The following is a 23,864-nucleotide window of genomic DNA, read 5'->3' on the forward strand; positions in this document are numbered from 1 at the left end:
CAGTATTTTTCTGCGCAAACAGGGGTAAATGTAAAAAATGACTATGAAAACGCGACAAAATAGATTAGTTGCCAATGAGAGCCGTACCTAAAATTTTCTGAGCGACATTTTTGCAGAACATTTCGAAGCTGAAAAACGTCATCTTGTGGTATTTTTATAGCGGCTCTTAAAATAAAGGACGAAAAGGACATTGAAGGAAGCGAGATAGAAGGTCAAATGCTCTACGAAAATAATCCTCATATGATTGGCTGAAGAAATGTGATCACAAAAATAAGCTAAACCAACAGCGGACAAAGATATAACGCAAATATCTGAGGGCTTATAGGGTCTCCAGCAAAATATTCATTTCGCCATATCTCGAAAGTTCAACTCACGGCGGATCTGTCCTTCTGGGTTCTGTATATACTCATCAAGAGCTTTGATCCCCAAAAAGAATTTTCCACCCCCCAGACCTTGAGCTCCATTTTGTTGCACAGTGTTATAGGTAAACAAAATAAGAGCACAAATAAAGTGCTGTCGTGATGTGTATAACGATTATTTAATAATCCAAAATCTCAGATTTTGTCAATAAATCTTAAGCTGTATACCGTTGTATGGAAATTCCGTGTCATAAATAATACAATTTCCCTGAAACCAATTTAATACTAGTATTCGCCCTAGATAATTTGTATGTACATATACATATATGTAAACTCAAACCGATAGCCGTTTTTATACCCTCAGCCTTTAGGCTAGAAAGGGTATATACACTTTCATAGGGGCAAAATGTGCCTCATCGAATGGTATGCTTGGACGAAATGTTTTTCAGACAATTTGGAGTCGATTGAGCAATGTCAGTCCGTCTGTCTGTCCGTCCGTCTGTCTGGCTGGTGCGCACGAATACTCTCAAACGGATGAGCCGATTTGGTCCAAAATTTGGATATCGTAATATTTTGTCCAAACTTAGTTTAAGTTCGAAGATGTGCCATATCGGTCTACTCCTTCAGGTACCTCCCCCACAAAAGTTCGAAAATGTTCGGAAAATTTCTCCGCACGATAACTCTTGAAGGGACCGATTTGGTCCATACTTTGCACATCGTGAAATGAAATATGGACTCAATCGGTTCACTCCTTCGGGTACCTCCCACACAAAATTTCGGAAAAGTTCAGTTTAGGGCCTGCTCTCGAATGGCTTTGATTTTTGTTGTGGCAACTTATATTCACTGCCCCCCATACGACGGTGCAAGTTTCATCAGGGGCAAGTCATGCTTCCTGACAAAATAGCCTGAAAGGTGCAAAAACCCCTATGACACCGTGTGTAGTGGTTGGAGCGTAAGATAACTCTCGAACGGATCTGCCGTTTCGGTATAAAATGTGGCCTTCGTAATATTTTGTGCAAACCTAGTTTAAGTTCGAAGATAAGCCATATCGGTCCACTCCTTCAGGTACCTCCCACACAAAAGTTCAAAAATGTTCGGAAAAATTGTGCGTACGATAACTCTTGGTCCATACTTTACACGTCCAAATATATACCCGGTATAGGTAAGGTTCGAATATGGACTATATTTGTCCACTCCGTCGGGTACCTCCCACACACATTTTTGGATAAATTCACTTTAAGACCTACTCTCCGAACACTTTGATTTTTGTTGAAGCAACTTGCATTCGCTGCCTCAATGACAACAGTAAAAGTTTCTTCAAGGGCAAGTCCATACTTCTTGAGAAAAAAAACCCGAAAGTTGTAACAACCCCTATCGGACCATATGTAGTGACTGGAGAGCTCGAACCGAATACTGCGTTCGTGCACACTTTGGATATCGTAATATTTCTTCGAATATTAGATGAAATTCGAAGGTGGATGGAGTGGACCTTCCGATACCTCCCCCACAAAAGTTCGAAAATATTCGCTAAAATGGTGCTCTAAATATTGTCGAAATTCAGTTTAAAAAAGCCCTATCTATCGATATCCCCGCAAATTTTTGCGCTTTAATCCTATCGATATTGTTTTGAAACTACCCTAAATACGTAAGTTTTTTTTTTTTTGGAAAAAAGTATTTCAATCCACACAGGCTGAGGGTATATCTCTGTCGGCAATGTCGACTGATACTTTTTTACCTGTTATTTCAATTATCACTTTCATTTTCATATACATGCATACATGTTACACATAAATAAGTATTCGGTGTACGAGGGCAGTTCGGAAACTTCTTAGCCTAGCACAAAAAGCGCGGTATAAACAGAAAAAAGTTAAGTGTTTTGGAAATTTCCATCTCTGTTATTAACATATGTTAAATTTTGTTTCGATCTGGCAACTCCTTCATATAGAAACAGGTGTTCAAAAAAGACGCATCCGCAATTTTTTTACAATTGAAAAATTAGAAATGCGTGCTGTCATTAAATATTTACATAAAAATGTTTATCGGGACAAGAAATTCATAATGATATGGTGAATGTGTTAGGTGAAAGTGCTCCTTCATATGCAACAGTAAAAAATTGGGTTGCTGAATTTAAACGTGGTCGTACAAGCATTGAAGATGAACCACGTAGTGGACGTCCAAAAACAGCAACAACAACAGAAATTGTAGCCAAAGTGCATGATATGGTATTAAATGATCGACGAATAAAAGTGCGTGAAATTGCTAATATCATGGGCATCTCAAATGATCGAGTCCATTTAATTTCGCATGAAGAACTACAGATGAAAAAGCTTTCTGCAAGATGGGTGCCGCATTTATTAACAGTCGATCAAAAACGTATAAGAATGAACATTTCTCAAGCTTGTTTGGATCGTTTTAAACGAAATAAAATGGATTTTAAGCGTCGTTTCATAACTGTTGATAAGGCATGGATCCACCACTATACTCCAGAGACAAAAGAACAACCCAAACAATGGACTGAAGCTGGAGGAAGTGCCCCAAAGAAGGCAAAACCAATTCAAGTGGCTGGTAAGGTTATGGCAACTGTTTTTTGGGACTACAAAGGTATTTTATTGATTGACTATCTGCAAAAGGGTAAAACAATAAATTCAGAGTACTATTGCAACCTTTTGGATCAATTAAATGTACAAATTCGAGAAAAACGTCCTGGCTTACAACACAAAAAAATAATTTTTCATCTAGACAACGCACCAGCGCACAAGAGTGTTTTAACAATGGCTAAAATCAACGAATTAAAGTACGAGTTGCTTGACCACCCACCTTATTCTCCTGATTTAGCTCCCAGTGACTTTTACTTGTTCCCAAATCTAAAAAAATTCCTTGCTGGCAAGCGTTTTACCTCAAATGAAGATGCAATTACAGTTGTAAACCACTATTTTGAAGACCTTGAGGAAAACTATTTTAATCAAGGGATAGAATGGCTAGAAAAGCGTTGGACTAAGTGTATTAAAGTTTCAGGAGATTATATTGAAAAATAAAAATATTTTTGAAAAACTAGCCATTCTCTTTCATTGATAGGCTAAGAAGTTTCCGAATCGCCCTCGTATATAAAAATGCCATCTTCATCCTTCAACATAAAATCAATCTTCTTGCTTGCTTTATCAAATATTCCCAATATAATTTTTATATAGTATCCAAACATTTTATAAGTTTGATATAACACATCTTTACTTAACAGCATATCGGTTGGCTGCAAATGTCACGCACTTTAAGACATTTTTCACGTTAATTAATTTTCAATTAGTGATATATTTAAACAACTTCATTAAAAATGCATTATGAGAAATTCTCAGTGTACGTGAGAAGAAACACATGAATATGTTATAGGACACGCTATGAGCTTCTAATAGCGTGTCCAATAACAACAAACACAAAAGTTCATCGTCAAGATTTTTTTCAATAAGAATTTTTTATTTATCCATTACTTTTGGATATATGCATCATTTAATTATGTATGATTTGACGTAGATTAATTTATGGCGTCAAATATGTATTAATCATGTGTGAACGAAGATATAATCAAAGTCGTTCACACGGGGAGAAAGTAGTTGATGTCTTGATTGCCCTTGAAATTATGAATGTCTTCATCTTATCGAGAATGCACTTGATAATGAAAATAGTGTCTATGATGTGAACTCCAAAAAGAATCGAAAACAAATCAATGAAATCAATTTATAATAGACAATTAGTTAAAAAAAAAATTCGGACAGATAAGGTTGGCACGTGTAGAGAAATGTTATGTATACACATCTACACATGTGAAATTTAAGTAAACATATTGTACAATGTACCTACAAATGTTGCTATTAACAAGTAAAAAAGTATCAGTCGGCTTTGCCGACAGAGATATACCCTCAGCCTGTGTGAATTGAAATACTTTTTCCCCAAAAACGTATGTATTTAGGGCGGTTTTCAAAACTTTGGGCGTATGAACTGATAAAAATATGGTTAGAAAAACATAATATCGCTATAAACAGGAAGGATCCTCGAACAGATCCTTAACCACACAAAAATGTTGAACATTTGTGTGGGTGATACCCCAAGGATTGGACAGATAGGGCCTAAGTCTTAATATAAATCAAGTTTCGACAATATTAAGAGATCCAAAGTTTGGACCAAAACGGTTGCTACGTCTATGAGATAGTGCGCGTGCCACTTTAGCGAATATTTTCGAACTTTTGTGGGGGAGGTACCGGAAGGAGTGGACCTATAAGCACCACCTTCAAATTTCATATAATATTCGAAGAAATATTACGATATCCAAAGTGTGGATGAACGTAGTATTCGGTTCGAGCTCTCCAGTCACTACATACGAGGGCGGCTGGGAAACTTCTTAGCCTACCAATGAAAGAGAATAGTTAGTTTTTCAAAAATATTTTTATTTTTCAATATAATCTCCTGAAACTTCAATACACTTAGTCCAACGCTTTTCTAGCAATTCTATCCCTTGATTAAAATAGTTTTCCTCAAGGTCTTCAAAATAGTGGTTTACAACTGTAATTGCATCTTCATTTGAGGTAAAACGCTTGCCAGCAAGGATTTTTTAGATTTGGGAACAAGTAAAAGTCACTGGGAGCTAAATCAGGAGAATAAGGTGGGTGGTCAAGCAACTCGTACTTTAATTCGTTGATTTTAGCCATTGTTAAAACACTCTTGTCCGCTGGTGCGTTGTCTTGATGAAAAATTATTTTTTTGTGTTGTAAGCCAGGACGTTTTTCTCCAATTTGTACATTTAATTGATCCAAAAGGTTGCAATAGTACTCTGAATTTATTGTTTTACCCTGTTGCAGTTAGTCAATCAATAAAATAACTTTGAAGTCCCAAAAAACCGTTGCCACAACCTTACCAGCCGATTGAATTGTTTTTGCCTTCTTTGGGGCACTTCCTCCAGCTTCAGTCCATTGTTTGGATTGTTCTTTTGTCTCTGGAGTATAGTGGTGGATCCATGTCTCATCAGCAGTTATGAAACGACGCTTAAAATCCATTTTATTTCGCTTAAAAGGATCCAAACAAACTTGAGAAATGTTCATTCTTATGCGTTTTTGATCGACTGTTAACAAATGCGGCACCCATCTTGCAGAAAGCTTTTTCATCTGTAGTTCTTCATGCAAAATTAAATGGACTCGATCATTTGAGATGCCCATGATATTAGCAATTTCACGCACTTTTATTCGTCTATCATTTAATACCATATCATGCACTTTGGCTAAAATTTCTGTTGTTGTTGCTCTTTTTGGACGTCCACTACGTGGTTCATCTTCAATGCTTGTACGACCACGTTTAAATTCAGCAACCTAATTTTTTACTGTTGCATATGAAGGAGCACTTTCACCTAACACATTCACCATATCATTATGAATTTCTTGTCCCGATAAACCTTTTCTATGTAAATATTTAATGACAGCACGCATTTCTATTTTTCCATTGTAAAAAAATTGCGGATGCGTCTTTTTTGAACACCTGTTTCTATTTGAAGGAGTTGCCAGATCGAAACAAAATTTAACATGTGTTCATAACAGAGATGTAAGTTTACAAAACACTTAACTTGTTTCTGTTTATACCGCGCTTTTTGTGCTAGGCTAAGAAGTTTCCGAACTGCCCTCGTATGGTGCCATAGGGGTTTTTACAACTTTCGGGCTGTTTTCTCAAGAAGTATGGACTTGCCCTAGAAAAACTTTTACTGTCGTAATTGAGGCAGCGAATGCAAGTTGCTTCAACAAAAATCGAAGTGATCCGAGAGCAGGTCTTAAAGTGAATTTATCCAAAAATGTGTGTGTGTGGGAGGTACCCGACGGAGTGGACAAATATAGTCGATATTCGCACCTGACCTATACCTGGTAGATATATTAGGATGTGTAAAGTATGGACCAAATCTGTCACTCCCATTAAGAGTTATCGTACGCACAATTTTTCCGAACATTTTTGAACTTTTGTGGGGGAGGTACCTGAGGGAGTGGACCGATATGGCTTATCTTCGAACATAAACTAAGTTTGCACAAAATATTATGAAGGCCTTATTTCGGACCAAATCGGTTTATCCGTTCAAGAGTTAACGTGCGCACCAGCCAGCCAGAAAGACAGACGGACATTGCTAAATCAACTCCAAATTGTCTGAAACACATTCCGTCCAAACATACTTGGGGTCTAAAACCATTATTTCGATGAAGCACATTTTGCCCGTATGAAAGTGTATATACCCTTTCTAGCCTATAAAAATAAATTGGACCAGCCTACCCTATAAAAATAAATTGGACCATTATTTGGACTACCGGCAGAATTATCATTTCATTTACTGTAAGATTATAGACATAATTCAAAACAGCCTAATTATTGTAGGGAAAAATAGAGCACAACAAAAACAAGTGAGCAAAGGCTATACCCTACACCACAACAGATGTGCCAAAATTGTCACCCGCCCTGACTTTTTTACCAATAACTTAGAGCTAACTGAAACAAAAAAATTAATAATTTTATATTTGACCATTGTCGACAATTTACTGCAGGCCTGCTCAGACACATACAAACACATTTTGTAATTGTGTTGGTTTTGAAATACACAAATTTCAATTTTCCTTTGTCTCTCTGTATACTGTGAGAAATATCGTAACAGTTTTTTATTTATTTTATATTTCAAAATATAGAGTAGAATAATTATTTTATTTTGACCAAATGTGACTGTTGATGTTATAATTTGTTGCAAATCAAGTTCGTGACAAACCAAAGTGGGTTGACAAACCAAACACTCTAATTTGCCGTAAAAATTTTAGGCAAATAAAAATTCATATTCAGTATCTTCATTCATTTTTTCAGTGTACGCATATAAATTCATAGACAAATTCGAAAACAGAACCTTCCTCATTGAATGTTCAATAGAGACTGATTTTTAATTTTGAAAATATTCAAAACAAAAACAAAAGCTCTCTTTTTAAATTGTGTGTGTGAGAAAATTGACACACACCGACAGCTCAGGTGCGCACCTTGAGCAGGCCTGATTTACTGATTGAAAGTGTTGCAGAAGAGAAGTTGAGGTATTTGTCATTAAAATAAGCATTTAAAAAGTATTAAAATTGGGATAGCTTAGCTCATTTTACAATAACTCTGATATTTTACCATCAACGTCAACACATTTGGTATCAATTTAAAACTCCGATGGTCCAGTTTCACTATCGGGCTGTCCCCTTGTTATATGTCCAATAGAAACAGAGATATCCGATATTTTGCCCATTCCGCCCCCATCCGATATTTTGCCCATTCCGACCACCCTCAAATTCAATAGTCCTCTTCCCCGCTGGGACCCCGTGTTTTACCACCTACGCCAACCTACTTTACATTGTTGTAAAGGTAAAGTTTTCCCTTTCATTATAAGGTTTTGCTTTTGGAATACTCTTAATAGAAGCGGAGATGTTCGCATTAGAATAAAACCTTGAATTTTTCTCAAAATAAGTTTTTTGCCCATTCCGACCCCTGAATATGATCCGACCATCACCAAAATCAATAGGCTTCTTCCCCTCCGAGACCCCTATCAACACCCAAAATGTGGTGACGATCCGATCAAAATTGCGACCTGTAGCGTGATTACAAAGTTTAGATGGACAGACGGACGGTTACACCCCAGCAAAAAGTTTGCCTCCAAAGAGGCAGTTAAATGATATGTACAAGTGATCTGGAAGTGCATCAAATTATGCATTTTCACTCAAGATTTTTACAAGAGCGTGACTCCTGAAAGAGGCAATCCATTGCACTGCACTTTAACTGACCCTTTGGCACTGCATTTTAACTGACCCTTTGGCATTGAATTTTAACTAACCCTTTGGGGTAGAATGAGAGGCAGTCCAAAGCACCTGTTTTTATACAGGCATTCTGCGGAAATTGTGCAAGCCATTACAAAATATGCCAGAACAAATAAAATGCGTTTATTATTTGTGTAAAACAAAAATATTAAGAACTTTATACATTAACACAAATTATGAAAATTCTCCATTGAATTCAATCGCAAACATGCGCGTTTCCTCCGCTCTCCATTTGTTCCAATCTGAACTGTGTTTACTTCATTTGCTAAATGGGTTGCCTTCCCATCACCAGTTAAGATTTCGACATGTACTCCAACAGCACTCCATTCGGAAATTTTCTTCTCGTAAGTTACCGGAAAAAAGGTCCACACATTAAATAATATTTGTTGTTGTTGTTGTAGCAGTTAGAATTCTATAGGTTTTTTGCTGGGTTGGCAGCCGCTGGCCGAAACACAATGGTTTCGGGTCAATCCGGTACGAAAGAACCCGCTGCCGTGGGATTGGTAAATAATATTTAGTTTGTATTAACAAATGTTTGGAAATGTTAACACGCTTATCTCTTTTTGGAAAATGTATGCCCCTGCCTGTAGAGATGTACAAACTGATTTATGTACATTAAGGGATCTCAAACTACTGCTAATAAAATGTAGCGACTCCGACTTTTTCACGACTCCGTTTGGACTGCATCCGGATGCTGTTAAATTGTGAGGAATTGGAGTGCCTTTTTCACGACTCCGCTGAACTGCATCCGGATGTTGTTAAAATGTGACAAGTGGATGTGATTCTTTGGATTGCATCCAAATGCGGTTAAAATATGAGGACTGGAGTGCCTTTTTCACGACTCCGGTTGAACTGCATCAAAACATGCCGTAACAGAACTAGTCCACATTGCACTAATTCCAATTTATTTTGCTGGGACATAGCCAGATCGACTAAGCTCGCCGAGACATTCATCTTGGTATATATAAGTATGGGTCTACGGCGATTATTTTTTTTTTTTTTTTTGGCCATAACCATCCATCAATACATCCTCATGAGGTGAGAGTAATATAAATTTCTCAAAAAATAATGTACCACCTCGCAATATAGACCTTCCTTTTCCTTCATAACTTCAGCATAGCTATTGACCTACAATATATCCTGAGTTCACCCGAAAAAGTAAACATTGTAACATGGTCACCCAAGAAATATTTGTCAAATATTATTTTATTGTTTTCAAAAATTTCCACAACCATCCAACACCATTTCAACATTCGAAATAAAATATAGACATGGGACGTCCGGAATTTCCAATGCACAATGTGCATTTCTATAAATCTCTAAAGAGTATTTGCGTTGCTGTTGTCCTTGCATTGTCGGCATCTACGGCCTTTAATGTTTTGCACAATATGCCTCGAAAACATAAATATGCAAATTTTTATACGTAAGTTGTGCTTCTTTTTTATTCAAATAAAAAATGATTTCCTAATTTAATTATTTTGATTTGTTGCAGCAATTACGATCCCATGGCTTCATTTAACCGTATGAAGGAGGGTGGCTATCTGCAATCTTGTCCTCCATCAACCTCAACTGGACATACGTCAAAGAAGTAATGTAATTATTTTTTAATTGTAATCAAAAATGCCGAAATAAATTTACTAACATAGCTGACAATGAGTTCAGATTTAAAAGTCCTTATGTGTCGATCCTGAAAATCGATGTTGAATGGTTTTACCATGACAAAGGCTAGTATACTCCGACTACAGGCAAAGCTGAAATATATGACATCTGATTTTGCTATAACATTTATTTTATTCTTAAGAGAGTTTAATGACAAAATTAAAATTAGACGTATTTGGAGAATAGTTAAAAATACATAATTGAAAGATCATTAAAAGTATTAAGTACTAATACCGTGGTATAATTATTATGTCATACTAAATACTGTGTCAAAAAATTCCCTTTCGTTCGAATTTGCAAAAATTAACGCCAACACACCCAGTGTGAACCACATTCCAAACTTGGCATTCCGATAAATATTAAGATAGGGCATTTAGTATCTTTTGGTACTTTTCGTATCCTTCCAGAACAAATTTCCCACCTTGTCTGCATAGATGGGACTCTACCCGGTATTTATCCAAAACATGGGTAAATATCTTTTTTGGGTGTTCATTTGGGTAAATAAAATTGTTGGTATGTTCCAGAACTGCAAGAATCTACTAATTTTTAATATTTTTTCCGATAACATAAAGGAAAAAATGTAATCGTAGTAAAAAATAGTAGCTTGCAGGTTCTGGAACAGAGCAACATACTCTGTATTATTTTTTTTCTGCCAGACAGTAAACCAGAAATAATACCAGAAAAGTGGTTTAAGCACGGGGACTAAACTTTTTATATGTCAAATCGGTCTATGGAATTGCTTGTGCGAAAAAGTTAACGAAAAATGTAAAAATTATAGCTTTGTCGAGGAGGAATTAAATCTCAAGATAATCCACTCAGTTGATGCATCTCATATATGATACAATTTGGATATCGATTCCGCATTTATGTTTTTCTGCAAGGAGAAATACAACATACTGCTTTAAAAGCTCTCAAATATCAAAAATTATGCTGTCACAATATATGAGAGATTTAACAAAATATGGATCAAAATTGGTCATACTTTAACTTGCACAATATCCGAAAAAGGTAATTTTATTCATAGTCAGATAAAATTTGGTAAAAAACTGTGTTTTCGGGTCAAATTGGATGATTTTAGTTTCTGTAGTGGTATATGGCGGACCGGTAGGACTAGAAATCTGAAATGAGAGTCACAGAAGGTACATAGGATAGATATATGAAAGGGTTTTCACGGTGCTCTTGAGCCAAATTTAAATGGAAGTTGCTTACACCTGGGAAGTTATTGCGGATTCTGAAACTACAATGCTCATAGATTAGAAATGACAAAAAACCATTTGGTATTATGTGAACGGATACAACTAATACCTTGAAATTTGGAATGAGAATCAAGGTTGAGAAGTAGGGTTGGATACCATAAATTTGGTATCGGATGTAAGAACAGAGCAGGAATTTCTAAAATGTTTTCTTAGAGTTACAGTTGGTATGTGGGGTGTTAAGATATGGAGATGACTTTGGAAATGTATACTATGTACTTAATGGTACAAATTGTTATTGTGTTAAGGAGTCAGCAGAAATTTTAAAATATTAGGAGGTGGTTTATGTACTTATATGTAAAGTGCTATAATGGGATTTGGAGGAACTTATAGATCTAGAAATGAGAATTGCGTTGATATATATGGTTGATATCTGAAGGTAAATTTTTTAAGTACTAAGAAAAGTACTAGGTTGGTACCATTTTGGTATTGCATGCAATGAACGTAAACAAACAAAACGATTCCCGTACCAATCACACATCGCCACAAACTTTTCAACTTCTCTGAATCGTTTCATGCTCACAACCAAAACAAATCCACAAACTTTTCAATGCAAAAAGATGAAAACTGTACGATTGCTGAAATGTACTTTCGGTTATGCTTTGCCGAGTTGTTTCATTCACCACCGAAACAAAAAGAATTTTTGGCAAACATTTACTGTGCGAAATGATCAACGACACACTCATACTTAGTATGATATGGCCAAGTCTTACGGCCAAGAAAATAAAAGGCGATGATATTTCTGACAATGAAAACGACTTTGTTATTATTTAAATATTCAAATGTTTAGCCAGCCTCGAAAACATTGGCTTTATTTTGAACTTATGTGGAATCTTGGACTTAGCCCTTATTTAAAACCCGTTATACGCAATTTTTACTTTTTTAGCATTTTCAATAATATGTATTTTTCTTTAATAAAATATACTATTTAAACAAAAGTGTAAGATCATCGTCTTATTAAACGTACCATATAACTTTTTAATCTATAAAAAGTCCATATAAGCCAAAAAACTTAGTAAGGAAAGTCTGGTACCAATGTCTCCATATGACCCTTTATGAACTATTGACTCACTACCTCCAATGTCTCTACTGACTCACTACCTTCAATGTCTCTACTGACTCACTACCTCCAATGTCAACACGTGGTTCCTCAGGAACTATTGACTTACTACTGACATACTAGTTCCAATACTGACTTTCGAATGACACGTTCATACAAAATGTCTATAGGAAATTACATTAGTTGTCTACAGTTTATCAGTAGTACTGTTGACAATGTCAGTAGTAAGTCAGTATAGATTCACTATTGACATTTCCTACAGGGAACCCTCCTATCGCTAACGTCAACATACTACGGTTGATGTGGTTGATGTTTTGAACCACCAAACGAATCATTCATTCATTGAATCGTTCATGTGTTTTGAACTTTTTTGTTTTCTATCTGTTGTTGTGGAATTGAGAACAAAACAAAACTAAACAGCGAGTTCGGTCAACGTGGGTTATGTTTCGTTTTGTATTGTTCCTATGGAAAACACGAAACGAAACGTTTGGAAATGTTATTTAAAGTATTTTTACGTACGCTGCACAGTGCAAAATATGAGCACTTTAGCGGAACTTTACTAATAACTAGACATCGGATTTTAGCATGTTTTTTATTTCTTATCCGATTGGACTCAAATTTTGGATCTAGGCGTTTTGAGGGTCAATTTTTCGATATTTGGAGTCATATCAAAAATATCCAAAAAAAATGCAAAAAATATGCAAAATATATGCAAAAAATATGCAAAATATATGAAAAAAATATGCAAAATATGCAAAAAATATGCTAAATATGCAAGCGTTTTTTGACAAAAATCGTCAATTAAATTTAAAAAATCATCAAAAAGCATTCTGAATTAAGTTTTTTGACGTTTAACATAGTTTTTTTGCAGATTATTATGTTATTGAGACTCTCCAGATATTCCGCCACAGCAATAAATCTAGACTAACAAGACTTAAATCAGTTTTCACAAGGTGAGAAAATGTCAAATAACCCAGCATTCCTATTACAACATAATTTGCTTCCTATACAAATGTAGATAGATAATGGAAAAATTTCAAAAACTCAATCAGAAATGTCAAAATCAACATGTCCAAATATGGTGATAGTTTCTAATCGGCCAAAATTGTCTAGCAAAAAAACAAAGGAGCTACAGTTAGTCATCGCTATTTTTCTTTAGATAAAAGCGCAATTTTTTCTAGTTTTTGGAAAATGGGTTCGTTTTTTAGCGCAAAATGGGAAAAAGTACTAAAGTACCATTTACGATTCCAGGTTCTGGAATATAACTATAATTAGAAGTATACGTTTTGAATATCCACATATTAGATTTGAATATATTTTATAGTTTTTAGTCCTATATTTGTGGTCAAAAAGCTTCTTTGGAAATATGCTCTAACTGCCGCTTTAATATTGATGAAATGGTTTTAGTTTAATGCACTAAAAATACATAATTTTATATGTATATTGTAAGCAAACAACCGCTTAATGCAGAATTGGGAAATGTTCACTCCTCAGCGAAAGTAATGCATTATTTTTAGATTCACTTTTGGCAGTTTTGTTTAGATGTGTATTATTTTATTGTTGTTAAATAATTTCAGCTTAATCTCGGGTTTTGTTGTTTTCAAATTTTTAAAAACAACAAGTTTTATTTAAAGTGGGATGTAGTTAAAATTGATGCGAAGAACACCAAATGATTAGTGCAAAATGACATCACTCAGAAAAACCACACAATAGCGTGGTAGTGGTAAAATAAGTCAAACCCTTGGAATTATCTTTAACATGGCAAAACCACTCACATATTTCTGCTAGAAAAGCATTTGGAATGCTAAAAAAAATATAGTTCTTTCATTCCTGCTACAGGAAAACAATTTTGATAACACAGTCGAAAAGAAAATATACAATTAATTAACTTATACCTGACCGTGTACTCGATAATTTGAACTAATTATTACAAATGCTTCGAATTTGGACAGTTGTTTAATGGAGGAGTTGCTGTAAAAATTGTTTCAGCAACATTTAGAAAAAATTATCGAGTAAAAGGATATAACACCTTTTATAACACATTAGTCTAGAAAAATATTCGCCGCAATATTGTCATTAAAGTTGCCAAAGGCACTATACACCTAAAAGGCAAAGATTTCAAGGAATCTTAATTTTCAAAAAAAAAAAAAAAAATGAAATTTCACACTTGTCCCGTGTTTTGCTTACATCCTGATGTATACTTTAAAAACGTCATATTTTTAGCTCTACTTTCACAATCTGATTGGCGTTTTCTGTAATTTGGGAAAATTGAGTCTTGTTGCATGGTAAATTGGTAAAAACTAAGGAAAGGAACAAATACGGGCAATGCCAATAAAAATGTCCGGATTGTCGTATAGAAAAATCTCACTATTTTTAACACTTAGAGCACGTAGAGTATTATATAACTACCACGAGTTATTTAATCATAGAAAATAATTTATTTTCTTTACTATTCGTAAATCGGACAATTTGATAATTCGGACACCGCCGAAACCTGTGGTGTAGGGATTATCGAGATTATACTGTGTATATGGGTACATTATCCAAATCTGAATCGATTCTTACCAAAGTAATCAGGGATCGCCCTAGTGCCAAAAAATCTCCAATTTTTATGCGAATTGGGCTATTAATGTGACGTACTTTGTTTTCAAAAAGACCTGGCCAGATGGATATGTGCGAATCTATGCAGATCATAAAAAGGAACTGTGGGTCTATTTCGTTTCCTTTTGCATGTTGCAAACTCATTCACTAAGACATAATACCCTTAGGGTATTAAAATATAGTTATCAGTGCAATCATTAATAAAAATTCCGTGCATAATTTGTTTCCTTTCCCAAATTTCACAATTTTTTTCCATATTTATGCCCAAAAAGGGAATATTTTTGTCGATTCGACTAGAATATTCCATCATGAAGCGAATCTAGTAGCTTTCAACTTTTAACAAATATTGATTTTAAAAGAGTTTCACTTTCTAAAATTATTTTCCGTGCGGAAAATTCGAATATTCATGATTGCCCTATATATGTTTTTATATGTTATATGTTTTTAGTAAAATATGAAAGATTTTATGTAATATTCAATATTGTCTTAGTCTTAATTTTTAGCTCATTTGTTATTCTGTCAGACAATTTGGCCGAGCAGAAACTATCAACATATTTGGATACGTTCATTTTAATATTTCTGATTGAGTTTTGAACAAATTTGTATTAGAATGCAACTTATGTTGCAATAAGAAGGCTGGGTTATAGGAAATTTTCTAAGTCTTTTAGTCCATATTTATTGCTGTGGCGGAATAATAATTAATAACATAATAATCTGCTAAGAAATCGACGTTTAAAGACAATAAACTTAATTTAGAACACTTTTTGATGACTTTCCAAATTTAATTAGACGATTTTCGTCAAAAAAATTAGTTGCATATTTTGCATATTTTTTGCATATTCTGCATATTTTGCATATTTTGTGCATATGCAAAATATGCAAAAAAATAAAAAATATGAGCCTGTCATTCCATTCAGTTTTCTTCAAAACGAATTTTGGTCCAATCAGAATTTTCGTATCTTTATTAATAAAAAATATGCAAATATGCAAAATCCGATGTCTACTGATAACTTTTAAAGGAAAGGTGTAGATTCTTAAAAGTTTTCACAAATTTTTCTTATATTAGTGGACAGTGTGGGGCTCAAATTGGGCCACATAGACCCGCGGTTTCCTGTAGCGCTCATGTAACGGTGGCTGCCGTTTTTACGTTTTACATTCATTTTCATTTTTCAATCGATTTTGATGCAAATTGGGTTTTCAGCGGATAGAAAACTTATGTACAAAATATTTTTAATATAGGTTCGCGTTTTGAATAGCCCCCACAAGCCGGGTTCCCTCATATTGAGTATTTTAAAGGTTAAAGACAAAAATTGCAGCCGATTTTGATGCAAATGTAAATTTTAAGATGTTAGCGAATAAAAAATCTCCTCACACAAAAGCTGTCAACATAGGTCCACTTCTGGGTGAAGCCCCACAACCCTACACATCTATTAAGGAGTAAAATGTCGATATTTTTTGTTTTCATTTGTATCTACAATGTTTATTGGTCCATTCTGGTCTGCACTGCATTACAATTTTTAACGTATTTTAGTATTTGCACCGCAGCATCTACAAATGTTGCACTATATGTAAATCACCTACATTTAGAGGTCAAAACTATGAAAAATTGCGAGAGGTTTCTTAATTTTACAGAAATTATCATTGTTAGAATTAGTGAGTCCATTTCTTCAAAACACTGTCAACAATGGCGTTCATTGTCGCGTTTACCTTCCACTTTTGGAAAATGCAACTGAATGAAATTCCCGAAGTCTTTTTGGAAAATCTTGAATATCTCCAAAGACCGCGCGATACCGCACCAGTTTTATAGCTTTACGAACAGAGGAGAATCCAATCTTTCAGATTATATATATCTTAACACGTGAATGTAAGTAATTCACTTTTGAAATGACCACGGAAAATAAAAAATTACAATATTGAAAACTTCAAAAAATCACTTCTTTCCGACTAAAATTGCACGAAAACATTAAGGGTTTTTTTGCATTTTTTTTAAGTGTAAAATATCATAATTATTTTGTAAAATATTAAGAAAAATAAATCATGGTATACTGACTTACCATTTGTCCGCGCCCCTCCATTTTTTTAATGAATCAAAAATACATTTCTTACAAAAAAAAAAAAATTAAAAAACAAAAGTGCAACTTTAAGTGCATTTTTAAGTCGTTTCGTGAAGTAAATCTGCAAACTGAGTATGGGCCATTTGCAGTGGAGTACTTAGCTAACGAATTCAATAAAAGTTTAATTAATTTCATATACTTTGAAAATCCCTTAAAGTTCCACTAAACTTCCCAAATTTCGCACTGTGCGCTGATTGCATGAACTGAAATGAGTACAAATTCTAAAATTTGGTGTAAGGGTAGCTAAAGTCTAAAATGGTATTGGACATACCTACTATACATACGGCTACGAAAAGTACTAAATGGTACTAAAATTGGTCTTGTGTTTATCGTTTCTACAAGAATGTTTTGACTTCTGAGGACAGAAGCCATTAATTAAAATGCCTTAAGAAATGTGGCTTACTGTTGATGTGTAAGGGTGAGATACGGCTGATTTTTTGAAAATTCAACTAAAGTGATACGAAAATGAAAGGATGCAGATTGATTGAGGTATCCTAACATCACAGCTGGGTAAGACAATTCTATCAACAAGTATATTTTTAGATCAATGTTTTTATCATGAATCCGAACACTTTACTATGTTTAGTAAAATAAAATTCCTCACAGATGTGACGTGCGTGATTAAATTAAAAGCAATAAAAAATCCTCGGAATACTAATCCATGAGATAACTTGAGCCTTAAAAGACAGCTGAATTCCTTTACACTACGACTGTACAGAAAACAATAAACGGAGTGGAGAACCTGCACGTAGAAAAATATATGTTAGAAATAGGTTTGGATCTAAAGAAATATATGTTTGTGACTGGTTGCAAATAAATATATGTTTGGGTGCAAACAAATATGTGTTTCCAACATGTTGTAACATATCTAAATTTTATTTGTTTGGGTCCCAATATATTTTTTATGTTAGAACATATTTTTTTGGGTGGAGAGAGGATTTTTGTTAAAGAGCGTAACCACAAGGCTCTCGCTTATTTTATAATAAAGAGCTGTGTGTATGGTGCAATAGAAGACGCAGAAGCCAAACGCTTGTGTTTCGTTCTTTGTTATTGTTGTTGCGATTTATTCTTCCAAAAGTAGGAATTTTTCTGTAACTTAAAATGACCTCAAGCTCAAAAAATTAATTTATTTTAAGTTTTACATTTTATATTTTGTATTTTACATTTGATATTTTATATTTTACATTTTATATTTTATAAGTTATATTTAATGTATTTATCCAAAGAGATCGTCAACATTTATCTACAATGATAATAATGTAGCAATATATGAAACTACAGAAAAGAAAAATACCTGCCGACGTACTTAAGTTAATAGACGAAAGTAACACCAAGCTTATTTTAAAACTATTCAACAATATATATAAAACAGGACAATATCCCCAAGATTGGCTCAAATCAACATTTATCACAATACCCAAGAAAAACAATGCGAAGACCTGCAGCGACTATAGACTAATAAGTCTAATGAACCACGCTATTAAAATATCATTAAAAATAATACATAGACGAATCTGTTATGCGGGACATAATATTTATTTCTTTGTTTTTTAAGATGTTGCTTTTTTAAAATTTTAAAAAGAAAGTAATAAATACCACGTTCAGTCGTTTGTTTAACCATTTATTAGACATGGAACTGCATATGACGGCCTTATATCGCATTCGAATTATTTCAATATTCATAAAAATCAATACTGCAATTTCTACGAAAGTTAAGATACGAATTTCCATATCATTTTTTCTCGTCCCATCAACTATGTATTCCTAATTAATCTTTCAAAGTCAAATCATATTGACAGAGATAAATGCGGTAGTTCCAGTAAATTGAAATGGCTAACATATTAAATATCGACCACAGTCTATTTATTGTCTATTCAAATTGTAATTAAGATTTGTTTTGTGGTAATTGTAAAATTACACAATTCCATTTCTTCGAAAAAAACTCATATTCATCGCCCAATTTCATATCGATCGATCATGTGAATGAATTCCATACATTATTTGATGTCTGTGGTGTGAAAAATATACCAACAATTAAAATGGTTGGGTCTGTCACAAAATGAATCTAAACACAATTGCAATTTTTTTGGTCGCACTGCTGCTGTTGATTGTTGAATTGTTGGCGCTGGTGTCATCTGTCGCGCAAAAGTAATTTAACACCAATTGAAATTAATTGTGGTTACACATCAAAGGGGATATTTTTGTTTGAATTTAGACTGACTGAAAATTAAACTTTTTACCTGTTTTGGGTTTTAAAATATCAAATAAATATATGGTATTAAAAAATCTTACAGAATGACTGTTCATGGAATTCGAATTTGAAGTTTAGTTCAGTCATTTATAAACTCAAATTTTCTGCGTTGTTTCTGTTTTAGTTTTTATCACCCCAAAGTGAGTAAGTCCCACATAAACAAAACTGAAAAATATGATATATTGAATCTACGCCTATCTTTTTTATTTTGTATATTTTAATTGCAGTGAATATGTTTCGTAATAGAAATCGTTTGTGGGCCTTTATTTTTGTTCAATGTCAATGTCAAGTAAATAATCGCCGCAAAGAGTTGCTATAATGCCTGCCGGCCTGCCTAGGCTAGTCCGTCCGTACGTATGTACGTACACTCGAAATGGAACAAATATACATTTTGTTTTAATTATTACTTTTGTGTTTTTGTTTTCTTGTGAGATTTTCTTGTAGAATATTCAGATGTTACTTAAGGGGCTCATAAATTTCAATTTAAGCTTTTTTCTTGTTTTTGTACAGAAAGGCTTTTTATTATTTTTAACTGTGCCTTTTCTAATAAGACTTTTGTAGTGGGAATTGCGCATTTGTTTTGTAGCTTTTTTACTTTTGCTGTTGAATTACTTACAGGTGTTTAGAAGGACTTTTAAGGTCAAGCATTAAATGTTATTTTTATTAGGGTTACATATGTATTTAGTGTATTTTTAGGGAAATTAAATGTTAAAAGTTAAGGTAGGAGTATTGCAGTAAATGATTTTTAAGGCCAATTCAACTTTTTTTGTGAAAAATATGCAAACATTTAACATTTGTTTACAGAAAATGAAAGGATGCAGATTGATTGAGGTATCCTAACACCACAGTTGGGTCAAAAAGACAATTCTATCAATAAGTATATTTTTAGATCAATATTTTTATCATGAATCTGAACAATAAACATAGTAAAATAAAATTCCTCACAAATGTGACGTGCGTGAATAAACTAAAAACAATGCAAATTCATCGGAATACTAATCCATGAGATAACTTGAGCCTTAAAAGACAGCTGAATTCCTTTACACTATGACTGTACTGAAAACAATAAAGGGAGTGGCTAACCTGCACGTAGAAAAATATATCGCTCATTTACTCAAAGAGTGACATAACTTAATAAATACGTTTTCTGAGTTAGGATTTTCTATTTTAAATGAGCGATATGTTAGTTAATACCCAGCAAAAATAAGTCCTCCCAAAATCATGGGTTTTGTAAGGGATTTTTGGCAGCCGTAGCTACTCACAAACCCCCTTTCTTCCCCATTATTTTTAAAAGGGCATGTCGCACTCAGTTTCTAGTTATTTTATGACCACTAGAATAACTAGTTATTCTGTGGCCACTAGAAGTTGAAAAGTAAGTTTAAAAAAATTCTATTGTTAGTTAAGTTTATGTAGAGAATTTGTTTTTAATTTCATCACACTTCTTACTTTTATTTTACTTTATTTTATTTCACTGTGTGCCCGAATTGAACCCACGAACCCTCTGATTTCTAGTCGGACACACGCACACACTGTGCCACCGTCCTCATTACTTAGTGAGGAGTAAAGTAAGTAGGATTGCCTTGTAAATTTTTTAAGAAGTAACCCATTACTTTTCAGATTACACGTAATGCCAAAAGAAGCTTGTTTACATTACTTTGTAATGGGTTACGTAATGACTAACGGATCCGAATTTTTGCTGGGTATATGTTTCCAACATGTTGTAACATATCTAAATTTTATTTGTTTGGGTCCCAATATATTTTTTATGTTTGGGTGGAGAGAGGATTTTTGTCAAAGAGCGTAACAACAAAAGGCTCTCGCTTAACTTATAATAAAGAACTATGTGTATATTGCAATAGAAGACGCATAAGCGACGACGGGAGGGTGAAAAAGGTTGTTTTTGCTTTGGCCAAACGCTTGTGTTTCGTTCTTTGTTGTTGTTGTTGCGATTTATTCTTCCAAAAGTAGTATTTTTTTCTGTAACTCACAGTTACCCAACCTAGCAAGCGAAGAGGAAAAGAATGAATTATTTTTGTTCTTTTTGCGAGAATGGGTGAAGACGGTAAAGTGAGTAAATAAATCAGTCTTTGTGTTTTCTTCTTTCGTTTTAGACAACGAAATACATTTTATAATACACTAGCTGAACCCGGTGCGCTTCGCTAACCGGACTAAGATAAAATATAAAGGAATGGCTATAATTACGATACAAATTTGTATATTACCTTAAATGATTAGCATTAGTTAAATATTTTAATGCATAAATATAAGAATTAGTTCTCAGTCCGTTCAGTGCTGTGTATGTATTTTTGTATCTTGCAGGAGTTGACACTTCTCCTAAATCCTTTTCGACTAGAAGTACTTCTATATGGGAGGTATATCCAAATCTTAACCGATTTCGATGTAAATTAGCACATCTATTGCTAGGCCAATATCGATCATATTCATATTCCACATTTCATTGAAATCGGACATATGTATATAGCGTATTCGGTGCATCAAATACATGAAATCGGCCAGACATATATATGGGAGCTACATCCAAAATCTATGCCAATATTCATCTCATATTCCAAATTTCATTGAAATTGGACATATATAGCGGGTTTGATGCCTCAAATACATGAAATCGGCGGAAAATATGCATGGGAGCCTTATCCAAATCTAAACCGATTTCAATATAACTGGACAAACTAATTTCTAGACCAAATTCCGTCACACATTCTAAATTTCATTGAAATAGGACATATGTATATAGCGTGTTTAGTGCCCCAAATACATGAAATCGGCCGAAAATATATACGGCACATTGGCACATCTATTTCTACAACTTGTGTGAGAAAATTGTGAAAAAATTTTAATATACAGCTTATATCTAGTGGATTGTGGTTTAGAACACTATGACGTCATCATCATTGTCTGTTATTTGGTGACGACCCAGGTTCGAATCCGAGCCGGGCTCAGCTGAAGTTTTATTCTTAAGTTTTTGCCTTTTGCGATCATCCCATAGCGGTTGATGTGGGTGTAGGACTTCGCTTGATATCAATTTTTCAATGTAATCTCCTTAGGTCATAAAAAGCTCGATTAGTTAAATTAATTAAAATCTCACAAATAATGGCCTTTGCCCCTAAAAAGGCAAAAACTTAAAAATAAAACTTCAGCAGCTTATATCTTTATTCCTGGAAAAGACATTCCGTGCAAGTAAACTATACTTGGAAGAGGCCTTTCTATTGATATTAATTGTGTTGGTGTAAGTAAGAGTTTAGGTAGAAGAAGATGCCTACAATTTTTGACGATGATCTGATGTTATTTAGCTGTTGAAATGGGCCATTACTTTTGTATGAAAAACACATGGAAAAAAGTGTTGTCACGGCGTGTTAGTGTTCAGAACCAAACTCATAACTTTCAAAGGCTACGCTAAGCGTTTGTCATGAAAGCCATACAAAGATTTGAACAAAAAATTCAACTTTGTAAAAAAACAACTTGCATTTGAAAGAGGAAATAAGTTAGAGGATAGCGAAGCCGCCCCACAGTCGATGTGTCTGAGGAGCCTTCCTAAACCAAAGGCGAAACATGCATGTCACACAGTGGTGATTGTGTGGGTTCGTATCGTCGGCTTTCCTTTTTCAAAAAGCATCTTGGTCAGTAAGCTCGTCTCTAACGAGAAATTAATTAAAAAATAAAAAAACTATTGTTGGTCTATATTTTATTTCCTGGAGGGCAAATACAGGCAAAATAGTCTACAAATGGAAAAATAACTACTGAAATTGCAATAATGTGTCTGCTAGATAACGGGCCTACTGCCTAATATACAATGGGTTTTGTGTAGAGAACCACATTTTCCCCATTCCCAATTTTTGCATTATTGCAAATTACAGGGTGCTCTAGCGTATTAATCGTCCAATTAGATGTTTATACATACATAGCAGCATGGGTCGCCTTGCCAAAAACGATTCCCCAGCCAGACAACATCAAATTTTCAGCCATGTAAAACTTTTTTATAAGTGGTGTCTGAGGACACGACTAGGAGATAAGCTGTTTTGGTTTGAGGAAAGCTAATTGCAAGGGGTAGTGGTGTAGGGTATCACATGGTCGGCCCCGTCCGACTATAGCCTTGGCTTACTTGTTTTTCTTTCTAAAAGTGTAACACTATTTCTTGTTTTTGGAATTTTGTATGTATCTACGCGTTTGTTTTTGCTTTTGTGTTTGGAATTTCTATGCACTTCAATAAAACAACAAGTAAGAAAGTATCAGTCAGCTGAGCCGACAGAGATATACCCTCAGCCACGTACCCGAAGAAAAAAAGTTAACACAATACTTCTGTAGGTTTTTTAGCTGTTGGGAAAATTTTATGTTGCAACAAAATTCAGAATGATCCAAGACGAGTGCATTTTTTCCAAACTTTGAGTAGGGTGTACCCATAGGAGTGATCCGATGTAGTACATATTCGGACCTAATACAAATCTGTAGAAAATATATTTTTTCTTTATTAGTCTATGGATATTTTCCTTACAGACTATATAATTAAATATGTTGTAATTAATTTTCTGAATTTAAATATATTACAATTTTACTTTTCAATTTACAAAGTTGGAGCTAAATTGATTTCTCTCTTAAAGGGTTATTTTACACATTAGCCAGTTTAGGTGGTGCCGGTAGGATTTTCTGGACCTTTTTGGGTCATTATTTCAGGAAGTATGAACTTTCCCACGAAAAAAATTAC

At 34.1% G+C, this 23,864-nt stretch overlaps 2 protein-coding genes across 3 annotated transcripts in view; one reads left to right on the forward strand and one right to left on the reverse strand.

Moving 5' to 3' along the window:
• The window catches only part of sbm (L-type amino acid transporter sobremesa), a 197,952-nt gene that overhangs the window by 44,001 nt on the left and 130,087 nt on the right, over positions 1–23,864 (reverse strand). The window lies entirely within an intron of this gene.
• Positions 9,399–9,851, forward strand: COX6CL (Cytochrome c oxidase subunit 6C-like). Its single transcript, XM_073972508.1, has 2 exons — positions 9,399–9,629; positions 9,699–9,851. Exons 1-2 carry the CDS (start codon positions 9,478–9,480, stop codon positions 9,796–9,798), a joined length of 252 nt encoding a protein of 83 aa, XP_073828609.1. The 5' UTR covers positions 9,399–9,477; the 3' UTR covers positions 9,799–9,851.

Source organism: Musca autumnalis, unplaced genomic scaffold (genome assembly GCF_047663935.1).
Source record: "Musca autumnalis isolate F117 unplaced genomic scaffold, ASM4766393v1 scaffold_3, whole genome shotgun sequence".
NCBI classification, from domain to species: domain Eukaryota; kingdom Metazoa; phylum Arthropoda; class Insecta; order Diptera; family Muscidae; genus Musca; species Musca autumnalis.

Bases quoted from the DNA above. Each gene is read 5' to 3' on its own strand.
- COX6CL (XM_073972508.1), top strand. From the start codon at position 9,478: ATGGGACGTCCGGAATTTCCAATGCACAATGTGCATTTCTATAAATCT. The intron at 9,630-9,698 runs GTAAGTTGTGCT...GATTTGTTGCAG, and splicing joins AAATATGCAAATTTTTATAC to CAATTACGATCCCATGGCTT.